Source organism: Sciurus carolinensis, chromosome 5, assembly GCF_902686445.1.
Source record: "Sciurus carolinensis chromosome 5, mSciCar1.2, whole genome shotgun sequence".
NCBI lineage: Eukaryota > Metazoa > Chordata > Mammalia > Rodentia > Sciuridae > Sciurus > Sciurus carolinensis.
The window spans coordinates 149,698,647-149,709,101 of NC_062217.1; the positions used below are offsets into that span (position 1 = coordinate 149,698,647).

At 57.5% G+C, this 10,455-nt stretch overlaps 1 protein-coding gene across 4 annotated transcripts; it reads left to right on the plus strand.

Moving 5' to 3' along the window:
- The first annotated feature begins 22 nt into the window (after positions 1-22).
- Positions 23-10,041, plus strand: Lzts2 (leucine zipper tumor suppressor 2). Of its 4 annotated transcripts, none has more exons than XM_047552499.1 (5): positions 23-177; positions 5,439-5,888; positions 6,511-7,188; positions 7,704-7,970; positions 8,679-10,041. In XM_047552499.1, exons 2-5 carry the CDS (start codon positions 5,481-5,483, stop codon positions 9,360-9,362), a joined length of 2,037 nt encoding a protein of 678 aa, XP_047408455.1. In that variant the 5' UTR covers positions 23-177; positions 5,439-5,480; the 3' UTR covers positions 9,363-10,041. The 4 variants fall into 4 exon arrangements, with proteins under 4 accessions (XP_047408455.1, XP_047408452.1, XP_047408456.1 ...); XM_047552496.1 differs by having other exon boundaries at positions 6,511-7,185; positions 7,701-7,970; XM_047552500.1 differs by lacking the exon at positions 23-177 and adding an exon at positions 2,478-2,953 and having other exon boundaries at positions 6,511-7,185; positions 7,701-7,970.
- The last annotated feature ends 414 nt before the right edge of the window (positions 10,042-10,455 follow it).

Genomic DNA, 10,455 nt, shown 5'->3' on the forward strand with positions numbered 1-10,455 from the left:
GGGGGGCGCGGCCTCAGCCGCCCCGCCCCGCTCCACTAAGTCCGGCCTGGCGGGTGCCGGGAGCCCGGAGCCCGGAGCCCGGAGCGGGCTGGGGATCCGGCGTTCTCTCCCTTTGGAAGTGGGGGCATTGGAGCAGAAGCTCGGCAGGAGCTGGAACGGCAGTGCAGGTGGAGCTCGGTGAGTGGTAGGGCGGCGGGGGCGCAGGAACTCCCACCTCTTGCACATCTTCTCTCTGGAGCGAACTTTCCGAGTCTGGGCAAGCTGGGGGTTAGGGTGAAAGGTGGGGGATCCCTGCTCCTTGGGAAGCGGGTGAAGAGTCCGAACAACAAGTCGATATAGAAACCGACGGACGTACACACACGCGTGCACGCGGACCCACGCATGCACTTAGGACACACGAATACACGTGCGTCGGAAAGGACGCGCCCAGTCGGATACCCTAGTAGTCTGAGCGATCCGCACCGACCCCAGCCTGCAGGGTGATGCTATTTAGTCGGAGGTTGGGGAAAGGGGACTCCCCGTGACTGCCTGCGGGGGCGGGCAGGGTGGGACTCATCCGGAGGTTCCTGCTTTCCAGCCGCCTCCCTGCAGGTGATGACCAAGACGTAAACAGGCGTGGAGCACGTGATTGCTCCGCAGATTGGTGGGCAGTGCTTCCCCAGCCCCTCCGTGGGACCACGACCTGGTCAGGGAGAATTTGCATGGCCCGGTGCGAGACTGATTCCATTCTTTGCCTGGAGCGATAATAAACCCTCTTCTACGAATAGGAGCACTACGCCCCCTGGAGCCGGGGTGGGTGGGAGGCCAGGAGACTATTAGGCTGGGTGGCGTTCTGTACTTGGGCTCCTCACCTTACGGTTCCAAAACACTTTTTTTGAAGTCCGCATTCCTGAAGGTATCGGAGGGAGACCCATGAAGGCAGTGGACGGCTGACCCCGCCCCTTACCCCCAGCCCAACGAGCAGCTCTCTGCGGGTCCCTTTCTACCACTACGTCCACCCCTTGCCGATCTGGGAGCTCCTCCTTGCAGAGTAGGTACGGAGAGCCCACCCGTGCAAGAGTAAAAGCCCCCATCCGCACCGAGAATGCAAGAAAGTAAATGCCCCCTCAATACCCAAGGGGTCTATCCCCTCTAGTAAGAAGGAGGAGGAGCCCCCCACCCACGCCCCCAGGGAATGAGGGGCTGCCGTCCTGCCTTCCTCCCTGCCCCACCCCCACCCCTCCACACGCTGAGCCCAGCTGCTGCCTGAGCTTCTGGGCCCACTGCCAGAAAGGGGAGGAGGCTCTTAGTGCCCCAGGAGGCAGGGATGGGGCAAGGCCAGAGGAGGGGGTCTCTACTAGGGAGAAGGGTTCAGTTAGTTCTTGTGAGGCTGAGGGTCTGGGGTGAGCCTGAGGGTGGTTGGGCTGTTTCCTTTTCCAGGGAAAAAGAAAGAAAAACAACCCTTTCCATAGAGCTAAAAATAGAGCTGAGAGCCGGCCAGGCTGTGGCCTGGAAGGGGGGGATGCTCCTTCCTGGGGCCCAGCCGGCTCTGGCAGGCCTTAGCCCTGGAGGGGGGGGGGGCATGGAAGAGGAGGAGGGAGGCTGGCCTTACCCAGGGGTGTCGCATCAGCTGACCTGACCAGGTCACTGAGACCCCTCAGGGAAAGCCCGTGGTAGTGTGTAAGGTTGTGTGTGTATGTGTGTGTGTGTGTGTGTGTTTTTAAGAAGTTGTTGGAGTGTTGAATAAGACTTGTCAATGAGTGAATAATGGTTAGGAGACCCAAGTGTATTTAAGGTTATGACTGGGTGCAAAGGACTGTGAGTTGTGAAAGACGTGCACAACAGGCGTGTGACACCCAGGGTCTCGGTGTGTGAGTTGGCCTGGAAGATTGTGGAAAGGAGAAACATGCAACCACGTGATGGATGAGACCGTGTGATGTGGCTGCCTGAGACTGAATGTGGGAAAGGTCGTGTGGGTGTTAAGATCGTGTTGTTTTCGAAAGGGTGAAAATATCTGTGACCCTGAGAAAGACAGTGGAATGTTGTCTGCTTTGAGGCTGGTGTAGGTTTGGACTGTAGGTTTGGATCGCTTATCCCAGCGATTGGTGGGGCCAGAGGCTGCCCCCCCTCCGAGCAATGACCTCTTCTAGCAAATGACTCCGAGGGCAGGTTGTTTAGCACGGATCCTCGCCAGCGGCAGGCCTGGACTTGCGGGCCAGGGCCCAGTGCTGGGGAGTGGAGTGGGTGACCCCCCACAGGGGGAGTGACTGATGTGTGGTCAGAACTGGCCGCCAGGTGGCGCCGCCTCAGCAAATCCAAGTGTGCTGCCTCCAACCCGTTGGGGGTGGGGCAGGCAGCCACCGAGCCTCGGCCCCGACCTGTGCCCAGGCTTGGGGCGCTGGTAGATGGAGGGGGGCAGCTGAACCTCGGTCTCCCGTCTGGACTAAGAAGCTGGAGAGTGTCTGGGGCGGGGGGAGGCTTCTCCTAGAGAAGCGAAGGGGGAGGGGCGGCCGCCAGCGCGCCTTGGCCCTTTGTGCTCGAACAATGACCAGCTGCCACTGGCCCCGGGGGCCAGGCTGGGGTAGAGGGTGACCCGCCTGCTGAGTTCCGAGCCCCAAGACACATGTCCACCCGGATTCGCAGGGAGGGATCCTGAACGCCGCCCTGAAGCCCCTGCGTGCGCCCTGGCGGACACGCGTGACGTGGGGTGCTTGCGCGTGTCTGCGCCCCGGGGCGGGGACGCCCCTTGGACCCTCCTCCGCGCCGCACCGCCCACTCGGGCCGGGGGCACCGCCGAGGCGGAGGCGGAGGCGGGGCCCGGTCGGGCCGGGTCGCTCCGAGTGGCCGCGCGCGGGCTGGAGCGGGCGGCGCGCCTGTGGAGCGCTTGGGGCGGCCCGGGGCTGAGCATGGAGCAACGCGGCGGAGGTGAGGGGGCCTGGGCTGAGTCGCCCCAACTTCTGCGCGGTGCAGTCGGGTAGGGAGGGGACATTCCACCGCCGCCCCCCTTCGTGGAAAGGGGGTGAACTGAAGGGTGGGTTGGGGGCTCCCAGCTTCGAGATCCCAGACTTGTTCCTGCTTGACTGGTCCTTGGAGTTTGGGAGGGGGAGAGACTTTCCCCAACTCTGCAGCCCTTCAAACTGAGGTCTGTGAGAGCTGGGACCTTGGCCAGATGCCTCTCTGTCCCTGGCTGAGCCCTAGCCCCCCAGCCCTCTAAACTGGGGGGCACACTTATGCCAGCGTGATTGCTCAGGGAGTGCTGGGGAGAACGAGGGGTTCCCTTTCCCACAGCCACAAACGCATTTCTCAAAATGGAGCCTCGCTTGCCCCTCCTTCTCTCTTGGGCTTCAAGAGCGGGAGCCTGGCTGGCTGGGCCTGGTTTTCCAGACGCCTGGCTCTCAAGACCCAGCTCCATGTCCCTCTGGATTTAGGGACCCTTGACTCTGGGGCTTAAGTGACTCTAGTTCCCACTATGTCTGCCTCCGTCTCTTGGTACCTTAGCCTCTAGGCCTCTGGAGCCTTTGTCTCTTGTCTTTGGGTCTGTCTATCTGAGTCTGTCTGCAGCCACCCTTTGCTGTGGTCACTCTGTGCTGTCTGAAGTGAGAAGTGCACACAGAGTGACTGCCCCTTCCCCACTGTTCTCTCCATGCCCTGGATTGGTCCGGAAAAGTGGGGAGAAGTGACCTTATCAGCTTCGCTCAGGGCTGGGATTTCCGGGGGTAGTCTCAGCCCCTACCCTTGCCCTGCCCTGCAGAGGAGCCTGTGATTGCACCCTGCACCCAACTCACCTCCTGCCTGGCTCCCAGCAACTCCTTTACCTCAGTCCTGACTCCTTGGTTCCCAGTGTTATGGTGCCTGTACTCTTGGGTTGGGGCAGAGGTATAGACTCAATGGAGTTACAGGCAAGGAAAGGGGAACAGATTGGGCAAAGGAGTCAAATACCTCTCCCCACCCCTCAGAGGGTAAAAAAAATCAGGCTCCCACTACCCCAGGTGACCCTGCATGCCACCCAAGCCCCCACCCACTCCTGCACATGCTCACACTCAGACTCCTTTTTACATAATTGTACACACTCACCTTCCTGTTTACATACTTGTGTAAGATACACATAGCAGTTTACACATAAACTCACATATACATAAGGCACTGATACGTCTATCCAAACATTTTCTCAGGTATAATCGTGTTCAGCACAAGTTCACTGTGACATATATATTTGCTTTTATCTACTTTCTAATAGTGACCCCTTATTTATGCACTATTGTCTTTTGAGATACACTTAAGCATTCACACATACTTTCATGTATGTATAGAATGTATTGATGCATCTGCCCAAACATATTCACAGTCCCTCATGGTGTACTCTCACATTTTCATATACATGGACAATGTTCATTTTTATGCTCCCGTGCATGTCGTCACGCACACAAATAAATAAATATGCACACTCCTACTCCTGAATTCTCTGTCCACTTCTTGGCCCTTACTCTGCTTGATGACTTCAGCAGATGCCTAAGTCCTGGTCATCAGCAGTCTCAGGACTGGGAGGGAGTTCCGGGTGGAGGTTTGCTGTCCCCTTCCAGGAAGAAGCAGGGCCTGGGGAGGTGGAGCCCTCTTGCTTGAGATTCAGGCAAGGGAATCTGGGAGCAGCTGCTAGAGGTGGTGGTGGGCTTTTGCATGCATCCCCTGGGGCTTACTCTGGAGACCAGCTAAAGCTGGAAGATTTCATAGAGGTTAGTCACAGGGCAGAGTCGTCAAGCCTCTTTGAGCCCTAAGGATGGAGTGTGGAGAGCCTAGGAGTTGCCATAGAAGTAAGCATGAGCTTGCATCTACTTCTGGGAAGCAGGGGACCAGGGGACCTGAGAGGGCTCCCTAAGAGCTGTGGGATTCCTGTTTAGCAAGCTCCACCCTTGCCGCCTCTCTGTCTGGGAGAAACTGAGGCCCAGCAGGGGGAGGCTGGGCACTACCTGGCCTTGGCTCTTTGTTCCGTAATTACCATCTGAGTTGCTGATTGCAGCCGTGATGTTTCAGACTAAACTGCCCTGTAATGAGGTCACCTGTCCCAGGAGAGCAGGGACCTGTGCTTGGAATTGGTGGAAAGGGCTCCCCACCTAACCTGAGCCCTGGCCTCTATAAGGAACGTAGGATTGAGCTTGGGCATGGGTCTCAGTCTCCACTGCCAGATGGCCCTATGTAACCACTCAGGCCTCCCATCCCTTCATCTCAGCTTGGTGAAATCAATCAGCCTGTTCAGACCAGAGTTGGGCAGTGGTCTGGCGCCTAGAGAGGGTTTGAGATTCATGCCGGTATTTGGAGGAGGAGCCTTGGGGAGGAATCGGGACTTGTTATTGATGCAGGGGTGGAGGGGATATTAACCTGGATCACAGGATCAGGAGAAGACCTTGTATGGGGATGGGGCTAACGGTGGAGGGGACTCTGACACCACTGCCCTGCTTACACAGGTTGCCCTGGAGGCCCTTGGCCAGGCCTGAGCCTCTGCTGCCATGGCCATTGTGCACACTCTGCCAGTGCCATTGGAGCCAGCTCCTGAGGCCACTACTGCCCCACAAGCTCCCACCATGGGCAGCGTGAGCAGTCTCATCTCTGGCCGGCCCTGCCCTGGGGGGCCCGCTCCTTCCCGCCACCATGGCCCCCCTGGGCCCACCTTCTTCCGCCAGCAGGATGGGCTGCTACGGGGTGGCTATGAGACACAAGAACCACTGTGCCCAGCTGTGCCCCCCAGGAAAGCTGTCCCTGGCACCAGCTTCACCTACATCAATGAGGATTTCCGGACAGAAACACCCCCCAGCCCAAGCAGTGATGTTGAGGATACACGAGAGCAGCGGGCACGCAGTGCCCACCTCCGTGGCCCACCACCAAAGCTCATCCCTGTCTCTGGAAAGCTGGAGAAGGTAAGGACCAGCCACTCTTAGGGGGCCTGGTGGAATAAGAATCCCCCTTCCCTGGGGAAGCAGGAATTTGGAAGCCTTTTTACAGGGTAAAATGTGAGCTCAAGGTTCGCTAGTCCTGGTTTCTAATCCCAACTGTCACATTCTGGCTGTGTGACCTCAGGGAAATCACTTAGTCTCTCTGAGCCCCATTTTCTGTTTTCTATCTAGTCAAGGTAATGGGACAATTTTCATAGGCTGTTATATGAGAACTAAGTCAAGTAATGCTTAGTACTTAGTACTTAGGACCTAGCAAGTATTCAGTAAATGTTAGTTTTTTAAATTATCAGTATACAACAGCTATGAATTTGACTTTGGACAAGGCCTGTGGCCTGGATCAGCCTCCATTTCCTCATCTGTAATATGGGGATGGTGATAATGTTTTACTTGTCTGTCGTAATTGACTGGAAATGAACCTTTCGAATCACTTGACATAAAATTGTCCCTCAGGAGGCCCTCTGCCAGTGGTAGCAGATCTTATTAATTTATGGGGATTGGGGATCCCAGATGGGAGGGCAGGGAGCATGTCAAGGGCTTTGAAGGATCCGGCAGCTCATCCTCAGTGTTACATGCTACCTCGTTTCAGAACATGGAGAAAATCCTGATCCGCCCAACAGCCTTCAAGCCAGTGCTGCCCAAACCTCGAGGGGCACCCTCCCTACCTAGCTTCCTGGGTCCTCGGGCCACAGGGTTGTCTGGGAGCCAAGGCAGCCTGACACAGTTGTTTGGGGGCCCTGCTTCTTCCTCCTCTTCTTCCTCCTCTTCCTCGGCCGCTGACAAACCCCTGGCACTAAGTGGCTGGGCCAGTGGCTGCCCATCAGGGACTCTATCTGACTCCGGCCGAAATTCTTTGTCCAGCCTGCCTACCTACAGCACAGGGGGTGCTGAGCCAGCCACCAGCTCCCCAGGCGGGCACCTACCCTCCCATGGCCCTGGGCGGGGGGCACTGCCTGGGCCAGCCCGAGGAGCTCCTACTGGGCCTTCCCACTCAGACAGTGGCCGGTCCTCCTCCAGCAAGAGCACGGGCTCTCTGGGGGGCCGAGTGGCTGGGGCACTCTTGGGTAGTGGTCCCAGGGCCTCCCCTGACAGCAGTTCCTGTGGGGACCGCTCCCCACCACCACCACCCCCTCCTCCCCCTTCGGATGAGGCCCTACTGCACTGTGTCCTGGAAGGAAAGCTCCGAGACCGAGACCGAGACCGTGAGGCAGAGCTGCAGCAGCTACGGGACAGTCTGGATGAGAGCGAGGCCACCGTGTGCCAGGTGTGGTCAGTGGTGGCCCTGGGGGTGGTGTGGCAGAACGTACAAGGAAGGTTTCCATTTGGGGGAGGCGGGCCTGGGCAGTTAGTCTAAGACCCCCTGCCAGGGAGTGTGGCATGATCTGTGGAGTGGTAAGGAGTCAGAGCTGCCTGCCGTGTGCCAATTTTTTAAGTTGAGCAAGTTACTTAACTTTACAGAGCTTCAGTTTCTCCATCTATAAATGGGGATATTGCTGGCTCCATAGGGTCGTCATGCGAATTAAATAAGGCAAAGGGTATAAAGTGCTTAAAGTAGTGCCTGGCACCTAGAAGTACCATGTAAATGCTTGCTATTACTATGGTGGTAGTTTCTGTTACTGTAAAAGCCATCCCTAATACTGTTGTTATAATTATTCCTGGTTTCATGGACTGTGCCCTCTCAGAACCCAAGCCGTGGGCCACCTGGGCAGTGAGCTAGTGAGGGTGGCAGGGTTTGGTCTGGAGAGCATGCGCAGGACAGACCTGCCTTCTCATCCTCAGGCATTCGGGGAGCGGCAGCGGCACTGGCCGCGAGAGCGCGAGGCCCTGCGTGAGGACTGTGCAGCCCAGACGCAGCAGGCCACACAGCGTGCCCAGCGCGCCCAGCAGCTGCTGCAGCTGCAGGTGTTCCAGCTGCAGCAAGAGAAGCGGCAGTTGCAGGACGACTTCGCGCAGCTGCTGCAGGAGCGCGAGCAGCTGGAGAGGCGCTGTGCCACCTTCGAGCGGGAGCAGCGGGAACTTGGGCCACGGCTGGAGGAGACCAAGTGGGAGGTGCGCCAGACCGGGAGGGACAGGCAGGAGGGTCACACCAGGACACACCCTGGAGAGACAGGCGCAGCCATACCAGCCGGCCACCCCCAGAATGCCTGTCCTTTCTCACCTATGTGAGATGAGGACCCCTCCGATATCCCTTTCTGGGTGGGGGTCTCCTCATTAGGTCTCCTTGTTGGTCTGGCTTGGTGCCCACATAGCCAGTGGCATTGCTGTCTCACTGTCTTCCCTACAAAGTGGGTATTGTTAATATCCCTATTTTAGACACAAAGAAATGGTGGCCCAGGTAAGCTGGAGCCAAGTCCCACATATCAGGCAGAACTAAGATTTGAACCCAGGCAATCTGGCTCTGATGTCTGTTCTCATACCCACGGCTGTGGCACCTCTCACCTGGATACACGCTCTGCCCGTGATTGCTCCCACTCACACCACACCACAACCACCTTGTTCCCACAGCTAGGCAGAGCTTCCACAGTATCTTCTGATGTTTTCACAACACCACTTTGAAGGAAAAAGATCTGGTCTGTGTTCCCCTTCAGCCCCTTACAATGTGTATGACCTTAGATATGTGACTAGTCTCACCTCAGCGTCTCTCTCTATAAAATGCGGGTAATGATTGAGCCTCCTGAATGCACAGCATGATGTCCAGTGCCTGATTCCCCCAGAGAACCCTTCTCACCATCCTTCCTGACCACCTTCCACCCTCAGGTGTGCCAGAAGTCAGGCGAGATCTCCCTGCTGAAGCAGCAGCTGAAGGAGTCTCAGGCAGAGCTGGTGCAGAAGGGCAGCGAGCTGGTAGCCCTGCGGGTGGCACTGCGGGAGGCCCGGGCTGCCCTGCGGGTCAGTGAGGGCCGAGCCCGGGGCCTGCAGGAGGCAGCCCGAGCTCGGGAGTTGGAGCTGGAGACCTGCTCCCAGGAGCTACAGCGGCATCGCCAGGAGGCTGAGCGGCTGCGGGAGAAGGCCGGGCAATTGGACGCTGAGGCAGCTGGACTGCGGGAGCCCCCTGTGCCACCTGCCACGGCTGATCCGTTTCTCCTGGCAGAGAGTGACGAGGCCAAGGTGCAGCGGGCAGCAGCTGGGGCAGGAGGCAGCCTGCGGGCCCAAGTGGAGCGACTGCGGGCAGAGCTGCAGCGGGAGCGGCGGCGGGGTGAAGAACAGAGGGACAGCTTTGAGGGGGAGCGACTGGCCTGGCAGGCAGAGAAGGAGCAGGTGATCCGCTACCAGAAGCAGCTGCAGCACAACTACATCCAGATGTACCGACGCAACCGGCAGCTGGAGCAGGAGCTGCAGCAGCTCAGCCTGGAGCTGGAGGCCCGGGAGCTCGCCGACCTGGGCCTGGCTGAGTCAGCACCTTGCATCTGCCTGGAGGAGATCACTGCCACTGAAATCTAGGGCTCCAGCTCCACAGTGAGCTCCACGGAAGGGGGCAGGAGCCAAAGGCCACTCAGAACCCAGGACCCAGTGAGCATCCCCAAGTCTAAAGGCTTCAGAGCCACTTGTCTTCCAGGGTACAGGCCTCTGGGCCTCTGCTACGAACTTGGGTGCCCCTGTGACTTGGAAGAGCAAGATCAGTCCCCTGAACGCCCCATGTTCACTTTATCCAGAGGCTCCTACTGTTCTGCCCATTTCACTCCCCAGCTGCTGCCAATGCCACCCGCCAGTTCTGTTTGCCCCAGATGCTTGCCAGCCCTCTCCAGTCACGGGAGCTGGGAGAAGGACGGGGATCCCTCATCACATTCTCCCCACTCCAAAGCCAGAGAGAGCCAGATGGCATCAGCTGCTCCAGATGTGCCTGCCCCCACCTGGCCATGTTGGGGGACAGGGCTGGAACTGGGGTGAGATCCCCATGTCCCAGCTCTGCAGCCTCCCTCCTGGGCTGAGGGGGCTGAAGTCAGACCAAAGGAAGAACTTAGAAATGTCTTGTTTATTTGTGTTTGTGACCAAGCAGCCCTTCCCAACACCCAGGTTTATGGCCTTGTTTTCACTTGTATATTTTTCACACTGTAAATTTCTTGTACAAACCCAAAGAAAAAATTAAAAAAAAGTTTTTGGTTTTAAAAACGTGAGTTTGCTGGATAAACGAGTGCTGGAGGAACCTGTTTGACCTCCATCCCTTCTTTGTTTGCTGGCAACTCCCATACCTCTCAGCTCTTACTAAGGGGAGGAAAGGTGATAGGGGAAGGACAAATCCAGCAGAAAGTGAGGTCCTAGAGTTCCACAACACAGATGTGTCTCTGCTTTAGGAACTGGAAAAGCTTTCCATCTTGTGTCTTGCCTAACTGCTAGCTGAGAACGGGGGGGTAGATGCATTGACCCCTTGAGGACTCTCATCAGTTTTTGTTCCTCACATCTTGAGGGAATTGGGAGTTGGGGAGGGAGGACATCATGAGAAAATGCTCACTGATCCTAGGCTCCAGACCTTAGGTTTTTCAATCCCCTCCCTGTCTTGGGAGTTTACGGGGACAGTGAGTGCAGGTGACAGTCT